The sequence below is a fragment of the Mytilus edulis genome, chromosome 4 (genome assembly GCF_963676685.1).
Source record: "Mytilus edulis chromosome 4, xbMytEdul2.2, whole genome shotgun sequence".
In the NCBI taxonomy this organism is placed as follows: Eukaryota; Metazoa; Mollusca; class Bivalvia; order Mytilida; family Mytilidae; genus Mytilus; species Mytilus edulis.
The window spans coordinates 1357586-1374030 of record NC_092347.1 but is presented as its reverse complement, the minus strand read 5'-3'; the positions used below and the strand labels follow the sequence as shown (position 1 = coordinate 1374030).

The window sequence follows — 16445 nt, the reverse complement described above, 5'->3', positions numbered from 1 at the left end:
TTTATATGAAGTTTTGTGTAGTTTTGGTATCCAGTATAATGATGGTAAATTTTCTTCGTTTTCTTTGATGTTGATACGAAAAGAAAGAAGGACAGATTTGTGATTTTGTAAGATCTCGTCCTTGGTAAATGATATTAAAGAATATGTAGGATTACCAGTTGTTCTATTTATTCCAAGCTCTGTTGTGAGACATTGCAAATAATGGTTTTTATATATGAAGACAATATTGTTAGAGGCTTTATCTGCTGGAACAACGACATAGTTGACAGTCATGGTTGATAGATATTATAAGATATAGTATGAGTACCAATGAGACAACGCTCCATCCAAGTCACAATTCATAAATTCAAGCATAGTAGGTCAAAGTACGGTCAACAACACGGAGCTTTGACTCAAACCGAACAGCAACCTATAAAGGACCCTAGTGTAAAACCATGCCAACGGGAAAACCAACGGTATAATCTACATAAAAGATGAAAAACAGGAAACACTTGTGAATATAAAAAAGAAGATGTGAAAATTGCCCAACACCAACAAACGACAACTACTGAACATAAGATTCCTGACTTAGGACAGGCGCAAACAAGTGCAGCGAGTTTAAACATTTTAATGGTACCAAACTTTTACTCATTTCTGAAACTATAGTGTAACATCACAACATAGAAAGACACAGTCTACAATATCAATTGAAATAGCTCAACTAAATAAAAAGACTGTTTATTTGAATGTTCATTTAAATAACCGTGACAATAATTTATAGAAACACTAATAAAGGCATCAGTATTATACCGTTGTTCAATAGTCATTAATTGATCGAGAAAAAGTAATCCGGAGATAACAAACTAAAACTGGGGGAAACACATCAACTATAAGAAGAAAACCACGAAACAACAGAAACATTTAAGTGCAAAAAAAACAAATGACAATACAGAATACATAGAAACGAACTATTAGATAACAACTGTCATATTCCTGAATTGATTCAGGTTACAATTATGAAAAAAATGGCTCGTTTTGGTATTACCCAAACCACGCGCGTGATGCCAATGTAAAGCATATCGTTACAATTATAACATTACATGACAGGAATACAGTACAAATAAATGCAAGAACTCTCAGGACAGAAAAATACATAAATGGATAATATAATAGTAAATTTCGACCCCATAATAACAACGAATACATAAATAATTTAGGATAGAACGTCTTTGAACAAAATTATCCGATTGTGCGTATTAGTTTCCATAGTAACAAAGCCAGAATATGGCTTATCGTCAGTAATTTTCAAGATGACCACTATAGTGTTTTGCAGTCTCATAACTATTGAGGAAAACAATGTCAGATATGATGTGTTATAAATGTTTCAGTATATTAATATTTTATTATTAATAAATGTTTGTGTAATGCTGTGACGTAGAAAATTGATAAAAAGGTGAAGTGAATTAATGTGTGTGTAGTGCTGTGTTCGTCGAAGTTTTGGAGAGACGGTCGAAATTCAAAACTGTTTTTAGTTGACAAACATTGGAAAATACTTTATCATGATTACAACGAAGATAAAACAGTATTACATCCATCTATTTGTATTATAGGATTGAAATGTGACAGACCAAATGTTACGTTCGTTAGGATTTTTTTCCTTGTGTGGTGAAATTTTCAAAGAACGGAATATGTGGAAAAAATGATACAAATACGTATCACCGCACCTTTCACAATGACGGGATACTACCTAGCATTATATCCTAGAGGCATATCAGTAAAAATAGAAAATAACGTAGTTCTTAAGAAACAAAATAAAGATATTTTTTTCTTTTCTTTAGTTGTCGTTTATCTCTACGAATAAGAAAAAACAACATTTAATCAAAAACCTTTGAGAGCGTGTGTATTCCATAAAAAAGAAAAAAACTTAATGAACCCTGCATAAAAATTAAAAAAAAAAGATTTAAAAAATGCTATTTTCTATCAAATCTAATGATAATGCTTCTGAAGATGGTAGTTATAACCGGTGTCTTCTGGCTATTCCTACATTTTGTATTTTACTATTCTGGCTATTCCTACATGGGGGATTAGTGGAAGAACAATACATGTTTTTATTGCAAAATATGTTGTTTTAGTCATTAGTGTCTAATTTGGTCAAAGGTAAATTTACCTGTGGAAATTAAATAAAAATTATTACTTATATGTAATAAATGAGACTTTTTTGTTTGAAAACATGCATAAAGTAATAATTTTAAGTATTTTAATACCATAGAATTTCTAAAAAATAAAACTAATTGAAAGAAAAGGAAGTAAAAGGATTGGAAAAATAAAAATAAAATGAATGAATAAGTAGTCAAAGCATTTAAAAAGAAAATAAATAGTTACCCACATTTTCAACTTCAGAAAAATTCTCAAAGAATTTAATAATTTCATTATTTTAACAAATTATGATTTTAAAAAATGAATATAATATCAAAAGTACTTAATTATCATAATCAGATAAGTGTATTAATTGGCCTAATAGATTAAGCAAAGCCAAATGACTATGAACTTTGATTAGCTTAACACTATTAACTTGTGCTCAGTGTCTTAACTGAACACCACAAGCTCTACCAAACAATTAAGCATTACTATAAGAAGCCAGATTTTTCCTGTAATGATCATTCTCAGTTCATCATGGCAAATGCACAGTTAGATATCAAGTTTACAACAAATAGATTAGGCAAACAGAACTTAGTACACAATAACTACAAGTTCCAGATAAAGTCAAGACGTGGAGACAGATGTTATTGGAAATGCTCTACCCGTAACTGCCCTGCTACTGTCAACACACACAACAACATACCAACCAAAGTGGATGCTAATCACAACCATCCCTCAGACAGAATGCAACTCAGAGTAGACGATGTATTACAACGTATGAAATCTCGTTGTAAAGATGAACTCACTGCAATACCAACTATTTATGAAGAAGAATTGGTAAAACTACGAGACCGAGAATGGAATGATGACACACACCAACTAGTAGAACACATACCAACCTTCTACTCATGCAAAGACCAGCTTTACAACGAGAGACACAAGCTAATACCAGCACTACCAACAACAGTAGAAGATATCACAGTAGATGGTGAATGGGCTCAAACTACTACTGGCCAACCCTTCCTACTTGCAGATGATAACACCAATGGGCGAATGCTTGTATTCAGTACCCAAGAGAACCTATATCATCTAGCAGCAGCAGACACCATCTACTGTGATGGAACATTCTATGTTTGTCCAACACTGTTCTACCAGCTGTACACATTCCACGCCAAAGTTGATGGTACTATGTTTCCACTGGTTTACTGCTTCCTACCCGGTAAAGATCAGCAGATGTACACAAGGCTACTTACTATTATTAATGATTTATGTAACCAATACAACATCCTTCTTCAACCAGCCAAGATGTTCCTCGACTATGAAATAGCCATCAGAAATGCAGCAACTTCAGTCTTCCCAGATATCCACATCAAAGGGTGCTTTTTCCACTACACCCAGTGTATCTGGAGAAATGCACAGAAGCATGGTCTGCAAACTGAATATAATGAAAAGGGCGACATACACCAACTTGTTCGTAGAGCTGCAGTACTGCCACTGTTACCACCCAATACAATTGAAGATGTTTGGTTTAATGCACTTGAAGACATCGATGATTCAGATACTACTACACCTACACTTAGCTTTACTGACTATGTAACCAGCTACTGGGTAGAGAGCAACCAAAGTCTGTGGAATCACTATGCAACAGAAGGTCCTAGAACAACAAACCATTTAGAAGGTTGGCATAGCAAGCTAAAGAAATTAGTAAAGGCAGCTCACCCAAACATCTTTAGTATGATTAGTTTGTTAAGACAAGAAGAAGCCTTCCATGCTCTAACATTGATCCAGTACAGAGCTGGTGGGAAACGTATCCCAAGAAAGAGGAAGTACAGGGAAATAGATGACAGACTCCAAACACTGAAAATAAGGTTACAGAATGATGAACTTACTCCAGTGGAGTATGGAGATGCTGCTTCTCATCTCCTGCACATTGATTAAGACTTTGTATTCTTTTATATGTTCAATCATGTTCAATGTATTACTATGCGAGTGCTATGAATAATGTCAATTTAGTATACTTTTGGTGCTTTGTTTAGTGTGACTCAAAATTTAGTGCTTTGGTTTAAAGAATGATTTAACATTGATATTTCAAATGATATCATTTACTTATATATATTATTGTAAATAATTGCAAATACTTGTGCATTTCATTATAGCTATAAATTCATATTGTGCTTTTGAATACTATTTACATAAACTGTGCTATGAAATTATTAAATGAAATAAAAGATTGTGATATAAATTATTCTTTTTCTTTATTTTCTACAAGAATTACCTGGATTTACCTTGATTCATTAGATCTCATTAGTTTAGTGTTGTTACAACATAATCCTACATAATCCCATTGTTTACACAAAAATTCTGGGAACTCCTACATGAAATTATACTATTTTACCTATAAAATTCAAAATGTAGGAATAGCCAGAATGAACCGTTATAACCTTGTAAAATAAAATTTCTTGATATCCGCTTAAAATTTGTGACTAGTGTATGATATTCTTGGAGGGTAAGTCGGATAAGTTGAAAAGACTAGGAATTTAGGGAGGGGCAGGGGATGTCAAGAAGGAATCTGAGGCAAACTGAAAATAGATTTTTTTTTAATGTTAACATTAAATTTGTATTTGTTTATTTACCGATGACAACGAGCGTTCCTTCACGAGTTAATTAAGTATGTCTTCCCTTTTATATAAATATATAACAAATTAAGCCTACAACAACAACAAAGGACGACCATTGAATTACAGGCTCCGGACTTGGGGTAGGTTCATACATACAGAATGTGGCGGGGGTTAAACATGCTTCCGAGCCCCCAATCCTCTCCTAACATACATAATATCAAGCTGTAAACATCAGTTGAAAGAGGCTTGAATTTCAATCCTCATATCTATGATAAGTGTATTTACATCCACTGAGTCGATGACACTGTTGGTGGATTGTTTTATTTCCCGAGTGTACCACCAGCCATGTAGTCATCACTACATGTTGACATGAATTATCATTGATATGGTCATTAATATAACTTAACTGTTAAAAAACTTTTTTGAAATACTAAGGCTTTTCTACCTCAGAAATATATTACCTTAGCTGTATTTGTCAAAACGTTTAGTAGTTTTTGTCCGAAATGCACTGCAACTTCTTTCTTTATTTGCGCTTTTTAACTTTATTTTTATTCGAGCATCACTGATGAGTCTTATTAACTCATAAGATGGATACAAATAGAAAATCATCTTCCACAAGCGCAGAATTGACATGACCAGGTACCTGAACACCCTAACAACAAAAAAGGCACTAAATACAGATCTGAGAGTACTCACAGTTACTGACAGTTAGTTCAAAGCTATTACCAACTTATATAAAAAAAAAAACCTCATGCATCTAAGACTAAATTATCAATCAGTACACATCCAACAGCCAATGGATTTAGTATCAAGACGTCATTAATAATCACAGAAAAAACAAGACCTTGTGCAATGCCAAGATATAGGTATTGACAGACTTTAGATTCATGCGAGTGCATATGTATATAACAATAATATTTAGTTTGCTTTTAATTGTCTGCTACATTTTTAACACAATCAATATTAATACCAATAAATTCAATGTTCAAAGATATAATTACTTTATTGAATTGTTAACCTTTTAGAATAAGTTAATTTAAGGGATCAATAAGATTGTCCGGATCGTGTCTAAATTTCCGAAAACGGTAAACAACATCTCCTATAAATAGTTATCAAAGGTACCAGGATAATAATTTAGTACGCCAGACGCGCTTTTCGTGTACATAAGACTCACCAGTGACGCTCATATTAAAACATTTATAAAGCCAAACAAGTACATGAGGATGTGCTATTCCGTTTGAAATAAGTTTTCTACTAGTACAAACAACCTTCAAAACCGAATCTCTATATCTATGGAAGAATTTAGTAAAGGTTTTAAGTAATTTGTGGTGACGAAATCACTGACTAAATACTAAAGCAGTAATTCATAGATTACGTTCATATTGTCCTACCTACCCCTTCCTATTTCTCAATATTTTCGATGTTTCGCAGATTGATATTATTTTGGATTTTCATACTGAGATTAATAAATAACTGTTTTCAATAAAATATTAAATAAAACATATCTGATCTCCTTACAAAGACCGCAATGTACGTAGAAAAATATAAGGTTACTAAAAAAAAAAATTCGGGGTCCATTTTAGACTCATTTTTTCTTAGATCGTAAAGTAAGTTTCCAAGAAACGCACTCGCTACTAAACTCAAATGCAATGACCAATTCATGTAGAGGTAATATAATGAAAGAAATGTACCAAGAAAAAAAGAAATGATAAAAGAAATAACCATTGGGATATCGACAAATGTTTCGTTATATGTTTTTTTAATTGTTAAAAGGTAGCAAAGAACTGTAAAGGCCATGAAGAAAGCAGTTTCACTAATCATCAAGCTAACCTCCCATCTAGTATGACTTGTTCTTTTAGACCTCAAATTGCAATTTGATATCGTGCTGTTGTCTTCAGATACAAAGAAATGTGGGTCACCAGTTGTTCTATTGAAACTTATTTTGTTTTCGGAAAAGATTGTTTGTGATATATTAATGAGGTGTGTATTGTAAAATCTAAAAACTGGCCAAAGTTTCACATCGGAGGAAAAATTGAGCATATTTGAAATATATATATTCTTCTGGTTCGACATTAGAACAAAGTATGATTTATGAAGTTCCAGAGTTAGTTGCCCTTGTATATAATCCGACATCTGGTCAAACACATGGCCTTCCAGTTTTGTCAATACATTATCTTTAACATAAAGACACATTCCAGGTTCTTTTTCACATCTTTGACCTCTGACAATTATGGCTGGATAATTTGGAATTAAGCAATCAGCTAATGTCGTTAGACCAAACTCAAATAATATTTTACCGTTATCAGATATTTCGGGATATGATAGTCTAAATTGTATTTTAATATTAAAATGATCAGAACTGCCAAATGATAAACTTCTATTGGCGACAACCCATCCATTCATGTTGTTTGAACTTTGGACCGAGTTACAACTAAATTTATACGGTTCTTCTCTCCCTTCTTGTTGGTTCGGTTTATCATTAGTGTCTTCACATTTGATTGAATCTGCAAAAGAAATGAGACTGACAAAATTATCTAGCAATTTAAAAACAAAATACAAACAAGTAACAATTAGAGCATACGCAACCATGTAAAGTTATATGTACGCTTACTAGCGTTTGCTTTCAGCTTAACATTTGAACCAGATTCATTCTCAGGGTAGGAGAAGAAATTGAATATTTGTCCATATGACTTTTTGACCATCAGGAAAGCTCAAACAGAGACAAATACTTCGATTCAAGGATTATCAATTTAATGAATATGTGTTGAGATTACGACCATGATATTTAAAGATTGAGTTGGACATAGAAGTTAAAGTAGTTACAATCAAAATTTAAAAAAACCCAATAACAACATATTTTACACAAAATGAATAATGATGAGAACACATGTTTTGATGTTAGTACGATTGTTCTAAAAGAATTGTGCTTTTCTTAATAAATCTCATCTTTACATGTATTGCGTCATCATTTTTAAAATGAGATTAAGTAATAGAATGCATTTAATGATGTTTTATCCCATAGCCAAACGTCCAACCGGTGTAACATGTGGAATACAACTACAAGTTGCGGGTATGCTATCAAAGGTAACGAATAATTCAATTAAAAAAGGCTCTTACATAAAATGTCTCTGCAATGAAGTATATTGGTTTATTGATGAAAAACACTCTTACTGTCAAAAGATCTGTGCATATCACCTATCTAATACAGATAAACCTTTATGCGTGAAACGCAAAAAGAAGCACAATATATGGAGGTTTTTAATACTGTCATTTAATCATTTAGCAGTCTGAAACACTTTCTGTATTTGTTTTCATTTTGTTTTGTCGGTAATTTTAAAATTCTTATAAATAGTCTTGGAAAAACAACAAAATCATCTTTTACCTTTTCTAGATTTTGTTTTTTGAAGTTCGTCTTTCAGTCTTTTGTTTTCCTCTTGAAAAGCATAGTTAAGATAATTTGTGTTGGTTTTTTCACATGTTTGTTGTCCATCTGGTTTTGACCTATGACTGTCTATTTTCGATGATAAACCTTCTAACTGATTCGATATTCTTGACATATCTTTTGTTAATTGACAACCATTCTTTTGGTCATCTATAACAGGATAAAGATTAAATTCAATTGGTTAGGAATTAACAAACATAAAAAAATGAATTTAGGACGAAAAAGTATAGCAAAAATACCGAACTACAACTAAATTCAAAAAGGGGAAGTCGACAAAAGCTTTTAAAATCGAACTTAAGACTTTGAGAACCAACTAGTCAAATGAAAAAAACCCTGTCATTCTCTCTCTCGCTCAAAAATGTTAAATCTGCTTTCATAGCAAGGTTCTTTTTGTCAACATAATCACATGGAAAAATCAAATAACATTACACACTCTTGTGCAAATTATATCTGTTCCTGTATTCAAATTATTTCTTTTTCTATCACTTCATGTACTTATGCTAGAATTTGAAACTAATTAGTCGGTAATTGTAGAATTCAATATTAATGTTCAATAAAAAAGTAAAAATCTCTTACCTTTTCTAGATTTTGTAATTTTCAGTTCGTCTTTTAGTCTTATGTTTTCTTTTTGAATAGCATAGTAAAGATACCTAGTGTTGATTTTGTCACATGTTTGTGGTCCATCTGGTCTTGAATTATGACTATCTACTTTCGATAATAAACTTTCTAACTGATTCCATATTCTTGAAACATCTTTTGATAATTGAAAAAGATACTTTTGGTCATCTAAAATAGAATAATGGATACTTTCAACTATCTTTCTTATCAATTAAAATACATAAAAACTGGTACTCAGGACGAAAAAGTAAAACAAAAATATCGAACTTCAAAGTAAATTCAAAAAGGAGAGGTCCACAAAGGTTTACAAAATCGAACGTTAGACTTAACTTCCAACGAATGAAATAAGGAAACCAACTGTTATATTCATGAAAAAGTACAGAGAGTCTCAAAAATGGTTAAATCTGCTTCCATAGCATGCACCATGTTTCACTCGATGACAGTTTGAAATCTGATATTTGACCTTTACTTTTCAAATAACAAATTCAATGCTGCATAGTTTTACATTGAAAGTTTGTTTTAAATTTGCGTTAATGTTATTTTAATGAAGAAAAGAACACTGTATACTATATATTTTTTCATGGTATGTAAAGATTGTTAAAAAAACCACCCAACATTTTATGAATCTATTTATAACTATTGTACGTGGAATTTTTTACCCACTTATTTACATTTTGAAAAATAACTAGATATGGTATTCTCTTTTTTTGTAGTCTCAAATCATGTTTAACTAGATAAATATTTAAAGGGAATTTACTAAGAAGCCTAGTTATTTATCCGACTTTTTCCCGTTCTACACATTTTATAGGGTAATTTTTACAAACTGTTAGGCTACTTTTGTATTTGTGAAGTACACTGAGTGGTGTCATGTTCTGCTGTAACCAGAAACATACAGTTGTGAGGTTCTTTTTATCAACAGGAACATATGTTGATAACTGAAAATATTCCTTGTCGGTAAAATAAGTATTACCGTTGGTATTGTATCAAATTCGAAACTATATGGTTGATAGACACTCTTCTGCAATTCTATCGCAAAAGTCACGGATAAACAACAAAAAAGGAAACCTTACTAACCTTTTCTAGATTTTGTTTTTTGAAGTTCGTCTTTCAGTTTCCTGTTTTCTTCTTGAAGAGCATAGTAAAGATAGCTATTGTTAATATTTTTGCATGTTGGTTGTCCATCTGTTTTTGAACTATGGCTATTTTTTTCCTTTGATAAAATTTCTAACTGATTTGATATTCTTGAAATATCTTTTGTTAATTGGAAAACATTCTTTTGGTCATCTTAAACAGGATAAAGCATACTATTAAGTTTCTTTGTTAGCACAATTAATATACATAAAAATATTTGACTTAAGACGAAAGAGTATAAAAAAGATACAGAACTTCAATAAATTCAAAAAGGAGAAATTCCACAAAAGCTTACAAAATCGATCGTTTGACTTTAACAACCGATGTGTCAAATACAAAACATCTGTCACATACATAACGAAGTACAGACAAAAAAAGATAAATCTAGATTCAACGACTGCTTTCTCTTCCACTTTTATGACAAGTGTAAAAACTGCATGCCGTGACATTCATATTTGAAAGTAACTTCTCAATTACCAAATTTAATGCTGTGTAATTAAACATTGGATGGTTGGTTATTGTCTGTAATATTTGTACTTTCATCTTTCCGCTAACTTTTAGTATCTCGATTCGAAATAGTCGATTGCGTTCCCCATTGCAGTTTAGTGCATGTGATTATTTTTATTAAACGCTGAATTATTTTCTTTATAATATATTCAATCGGTCATTACATGTATCAATTTCTTCGTCTGTTGAATCCTTTCAGATTTCTTTTTTTGTTTTGAAAGGCAAGTATTTCCGTTATGACAACAATAAAAACTTGTTGGCTTTATGTTTTATAGATTTATTTCAACCTTTCATCATCAGTTTATTAGTCTGTTAAATCCTTTCAGATTTTTCCTCGACACCGTGTTGTTTTTTTGTCTCGCTTGATAGAGTAAAAAAGCAAGACATAGGTATGATGTTTCTGACGTCGGCGACGACGACGGCGGCGGCGTGAACAATGTATTAAATTGTTAGTAGATCTAGTTTATAGTGAACCACTAGTGGTAAGTCAAAGATATTTGGTATGCAGTTGTATAAAAAATGGCACATCTCAATTACATGGAGATTATTTGGCCCCGTCCCCTTAGTTATGGTCTATTGACTTTGAAAATAGATTCATTATAGATACCAGGACTAAAATATTACACTAACGCCAGACGCGCGTTTCGTCTACAAAAGACTCATCAGAAACGCTCGAATCAAAAAATGTTTGTGACGTATATAGTTGGGTGTAATGTATCCATATGTGTTTTTAATATGAGTAATATATTTAATCAACATAGCAGCGGCGTTTAGCTTTACACTTTAATTATGAGTTTTGTATTCCTTTATACCGCCACAGTATGCTATTATCTTCAAATGTTTTTTCAAAGGCTTACATTATCATGGGGTGACGTACATTAAACTAGTATTATGTGGTGAAGTTTGATACAGAATGAAGTTGTTACAAGAGAATATATACATATGACTGAAAATTACACCCGACAGTGTTAGAATTAGTTTTGTCAGCTGACACATTTTTGTCCGTCCCTCAGCGAGTTTCGAATACACACCTTTGATAAACCACCGCACCAATCCCTTAGCCTTATGTCCAGTGCTCTAGACCACTCGACCACACCCACTTTATTAAAATAAAACATCAATAGTCGTAGTGTTACCTTGTCACGGAAGACGAATCTAGAGATAAATGTAAGACATGTTTTTTTTCGGCATGTGTAGATGTTACATCATTATTTTCAATTTGTCAGCAATTTAACTAACAATATATTGTCTTGGATAATGATTCAATTCATTATACAGTGACTGGAAATAAGTATTTCATACAAACAACTCTTAACAAGTGACAACCATATAATATACATGCCCACTGTATCTCAGTGTGTTTAAAATAATAGCTTACCATTTGAAATAACGAAAAGCATTAGTACCGTTACCATAACGCCAATAAAAGATACAATAGTTCCAATAAAGATGTTATATGTTTTATAAGGCAGATCTAATTGAATGCTAGACGTATGTTTTGGGGATTTAACAACATTGACTGCGTCGTCAGATCCTTTTAACAAATCGTCGTCAGTACAATCACCATTTGCGTTACCATCGACTTTACCAGCCTGTTTCTCCATTGTTCTAAAAATACATAATAGCCTTTTATTTATTACCAACCGTGAATTTTATATTCTCTCAAATAAAAGTGAAACATAGTCAAAAGATTTTGTTTGTGACAGGTTTTCATTAACAAAGATAAACGTTAAAAATCTATTGCTACAACATATTTCAAACTGTAATCATTTAATCATTAATAATTTACTCTTAAAAGGAATCGTAAAAGTATGACGATACATTCTGCAATAGTATATCGAAGTAACAATTGACTGACAAAAGTTGTAATGCAGTAATTTGCCATTACTATTCAATATCTTATGACCTTTATTGATAACAAAAAACCACCAAAAACTAAACGATATTGATGTGATTCATAGATAAACCAGTGCTAGAGCAATATGTGGATTAAATAAATAAGCCAAAAATAAGATTTGTATAATAATAATATACAGTGTTCCTTTAAGTTGCTTGTGTATAATTCGGAGTGTAGTATGACGTCTATTTTCACTCAACTAAAATACATATTTCTTGAGGTTGCATTTCTTTAAATATTGACAATGCAATTTCACTCCTTTTACGGCTAAAACTGTACCAGTTTTACTATGAAGTTTTGAAAAAAAACCATCCTAGAATTGAAAGTTCATATGCACTTCAATTTTTTTCAAAGGTCAAAATATAGGGCTGTGTAGCATATTTTCAACGTTTATATGACCTGAACTTTTCAGATTTTAAACTGACACTAATTTTCGTAACGACCCCTACCTCGAATGGAGGGTTACCACAGATTTCAATGTAAACAATATGCACATGTATATTTACTGGCAACATTCCAAAGTTATGTCTCTATGAGATTGAACACAGAGACCATATCTTGGAACCAGTATGTAAAAGAGGCGTTGTTTGAGAAACAGGTGTATTTACAAAGTGCAACCTTTAGGGGCCAGCTGAAGGACGCCGCCGGGTGCGGGAGTGTTTCTCGCTATTGCTACATTGAAACCCGTTTGTGGCCTTCGGCTGTTGTCTGCTCTACAGTCGGGTTGTTGTCGCTTTGACACATTCACCATTTCCATTCTCAATTTTATTCCTGTTGTTCCTTTGTTTAACATTTATAATTGATGTGTTTATCCCTCGGTCTTTAATATTTTGTAATCCGGATTAGTTTTCTCTTAATCTATTTATGGCCCTTGAACACCTACATACTACTGTTGCCTTTATTTAGTCTACATAAGACTTTTCAGTTGAAATCAAATTAAAGCGTTTTGAGGGCCAGACCAACTACAAAGTAAAGGAAAAGTAAAAAGCTAACCATTCTGCATTATTCCTCTTAATACGACAAAAGCTATTTATGCAATGGGTTCGAAAAACCCTACTGTTTTGTATCATCTAATGTCAAATAAACAGTTAGTTAACAGAAATGTAATGTATCAATGATATTGCATGTCAACACAAATATGCTAACAACTTGAGATCAAATAATATTTGCTAGCATGAATGTAGAAGTTATTGTTTATGTTGATCTTATAATTGATTGATAACAATAAAAAAAAAGTACAACCTTATTAAAGATATTATGCTTAAAAGACTAACTATTGAAATGGTTCTGTTTTATCATAATTCATCATGTTTCACATTACAGACGGCACGTAGCAGGGTATTCATACATCCCCAAAACCAAAAATACACTAATAACATACCTGAGAGTACTTGTAGTTACTGAAAGTTGGTTCAAAAGCAATAACAAATAATAAAATATCATGCTTCGAAGATTGAAATATCAACAAATACCTATCCTTAATCTATTAATATAATTGCTTGTATAAGAGAGACAAAAGGGACATTCAAAATCATAAGTTAAAATAAACTGACAATGTCATGGCTCAAAAATATACCTCCAGATAAACAATGGTGCACAAAACACAAAATAAAAATCTAAAGACTAAGCTACACGAACTTCATCAAAAAGCTCACCAAGAATTGGGGGCATATCATACCATATGAGAAACAGGAAAAATCATATATTTCCTCCTCTTTAAATTTATAACAAGTTTTTTTATTGTTTAAGATCAAAAGTCGAAAAGTGTCAGTCATTTAGCTTTTATTTGATACCAAAATTACCAAAATATTGCACGCATTGATCTAAAATATACATTATATTATTGTCTTATATTGTAATTATAAGGCCTGAATGCTTCTTTTTGTAATTTTATAGAGGTGTAAAAGCGTTAACAGTGTGCACATTTTTAGAAAAAAAAGCATTCATGTCTTAAAGAATCTTGTTTCATGAACACTTAACCGACACAAGTCCTTCATTGACAATCTACTGCATGTTTTAAACTAAATGTAAACTTTGATTTTAATCCAAGGGAACGTAATTGCGTTTGGTTGAAGTATATATAACATTAACATCAGACCGAGTTTAGCTCAAAGTGAACAAGGCCTTAGTCCAAGTTGTAATTTTGAAATTTGGACTACATTGGTTGAGGTAAAACCATTAATATATTTCAAATTTGTTTACATTACCTGTTTTAATAAACGTACATAAATCTTTCCTGTGTGTACATAAGTGAAAAATGTACTTCCTTCTTTCATTATTGAACTAAGATACGCAAGTTAAATATAAATACAAATACATACGTGTAGATACCTGCTTCAATATGTATGGCAAGGTAAATTTACTAATCAGTGTAATAACTTATTCTACGATTGTTACTTGTTATGCATACTTTGATTCTATGATCATATCTAGCTACAAAACTGCTATATTTTATTATATTTTACTAAATTTACCAATACAATACATAATTGGAAAACTGTGAAAAAGACAACAAAGTCATTGGGCTGTTCTCCTCTCTGATCGGGTTGTTGTCTCTTTGGCTCATTCCCTATTTCCATTTTATAAATTTTATATTTCGACTTCACAAATTTAAACAAAAGTTTCCCCATTTACATTTTGTATTCCACGTCATCAATGTTGACTCTGTTTAACCATGTGATAAAATGTTATGTTGATTGTGTGCTCTTATTATATACTATTGATATGGTCATAATTATAGATATAAATTAGTTGTTAACAAAACTTTTCTAACTCTGCAATAGATTATCTTATCTGAATTTGGCAACAATTTTCGGAAATTTTTGTCCTCTGAATGCTTTTCAACTTCGTACTTTATGTGGCCTCCTTAACCCTTTTTATTTGAGTGACGCTAATGAGTCTTTTGTAGACGAGACGCGCGTCTGGTTCAAAATTAAAGTTTCAATCCTCGTATCTATGATGAGTTTATCAACTATAACATTTGATTGATACCTATCTTTGGAATTATTTTTGTGTGTGTTACATTTCATAAAAGTGGTTTCGAGACTAATAGTTAGTGACATAAGTTATGAAAATCAGAATGCATGAAATCATTCGAGCCATTTTGGTCAAATAACTAGTTTAGTATGAAAATTCTGGTCACACTGATGATTTAAGTTGTTAAAAAAGAATCCATTCCTCGAACATTTATTTGATCAGTGTTCTATTTCTTTAGTTAAGAAGGTACCAACCCTTTGGAATAATCTTAATTATTTGAATCGAACATATATCCTTCCAGTCATCGTCTTCAGTTGGAATGTTCACCAAAAGTCCAACCATTTCAATCATCCTGACTTTAGGATCAGGGGGAAAATATAGCAAAACACTTTTACCCTCATTCATCAGTGAAAAGTAAAATGACAAAGTTACAGAGCTCTAATGAAAATTCAAAACGGAAAGTCCTTTATCAAATATCAAAATCAAAAGATAAAATCTATCAAACGAATAAAAACAACTTTAAAATTTCTAACGTAGTACAGGCATTTCCATGTACAAAATGGTGGATTAAAGCTATCTAACCTCTCCCTTGTATGACAATCACATTGAATTCAATTATATAATGCGTTCTCAACTAAAATTTCAAATTCTCATGTACAGTTTTTTTCATACATTCCGTGAGATAACTAGGAAATAGCATATGTCAATGAAAAGATGCTAATTTTGAATAATTTGTCAAAGTATTTCTCATTTTTTTAATTGCTTTCATATTCTGTATAAGGTAGCATCTTTTTATAGTACATATGCTGTCTGTTTGATTTTATATGCTTCCAGCATTAAAATTTGATGTAGATGCTGTTGTTAAAATAATAATGTACTGGAGCATCTTACTTTTACTAGGATGCTAGTTTTCCATATATATTTTTTTTAAATATTTTTTGATTTTTTGGGGATGCTGGATTTCCAATATATTGAAATGCTGGCATCCAGTCAAATTGGGATGCTGGCATCCCGTTTTGTTGGGATGCTGGCATCCCGTTTTATTGAGATGCTGGCATCCCTTTATATTGAGATGCTGGCATCCCGTTTTATTGGGATGCTGGCATCCCGTTTTTTTGGGATGTTGGCATCCAAAACT

The 16445-nt window shown here is 31.8% G+C and overlaps 2 protein-coding genes across 4 annotated transcripts; one reads left to right on the top strand and one right to left on the bottom strand.

The window, feature by feature from the left end:
- The first annotated feature begins 3414 nt into the window (after positions 1 to 3414).
- On the top strand, positions 3415 to 4092 carry LOC139518356 (uncharacterized). The gene has a single exon (XM_071309911.1). The coding sequence runs from the start codon at positions 3424 to 3426 to the stop codon at positions 4054 to 4056; it is 633 nt and encodes a 210-aa protein (XP_071166012.1). The 5' UTR covers positions 3415 to 3423; the 3' UTR covers positions 4057 to 4092.
- Positions 4093 to 5614: 1522 nt separating this feature from the next.
- Positions 5615 to 14615, bottom strand: LOC139518720 (uncharacterized). Of its 3 annotated transcripts, XM_071310212.1 has the most exons (6): positions 14539 to 14615; positions 11813 to 12042; positions 9871 to 10080; positions 8755 to 8964; positions 8119 to 8328; positions 5615 to 7240 (listed from the first exon to the last, which is right to left on the bottom strand). In XM_071310212.1, exons 2-6 carry the CDS (start codon positions 12036 to 12038, stop codon positions 6216 to 6218), a joined length of 1881 nt encoding a protein of 626 aa, XP_071166313.1. In that variant the 5' UTR covers positions 12039 to 12042; positions 14539 to 14615; the 3' UTR covers positions 5615 to 6215. The 3 variants fall into 3 exon arrangements, with proteins under 3 accessions (XP_071166313.1, XP_071166314.1, XP_071166315.1); XM_071310213.1 differs by lacking the exon at positions 9871 to 10080 and having other exon boundaries at positions 5654 to 7240; XM_071310214.1 differs by lacking the exon at positions 8119 to 8328 and having other exon boundaries at positions 6073 to 7240.
- Between the last annotated feature and the right edge of the window lie 1830 nt (positions 14616 to 16445).

What these genes read in the sequence shown, in the direction of transcription:
- LOC139518356 (XM_071309911.1), top strand. Translation starts at nt 3,424, where the DNA reads ATGTTCCTCGACTATGAAATAGCCATCAGAAATGCAGCAACTTCAGTC.
- LOC139518720 (XM_071310212.1), bottom strand. Translation starts at nt 12,038, where the DNA reads ATGGAGAAACAGGCTGGTAAAGTCGATGGTAACGCAAATGGTGATTGT. An exon ending in AATTACAAAATCTAGAAAAG is followed by an intron (nt 8,329 to 8,754) that starts GTAAGAGATTTT and finishes ATCCTGTTATAG; the next exon opens with ATGACCAAAAGAATGGTTGT. An exon ending in AAAAACAAAATCTAGAAAAG is followed by an intron (nt 7,241 to 8,118) that starts GTAAAAGATGAT and finishes TTTCTTTTGCAG; the next exon opens with ATTCAATCAAATGTGAAGAC.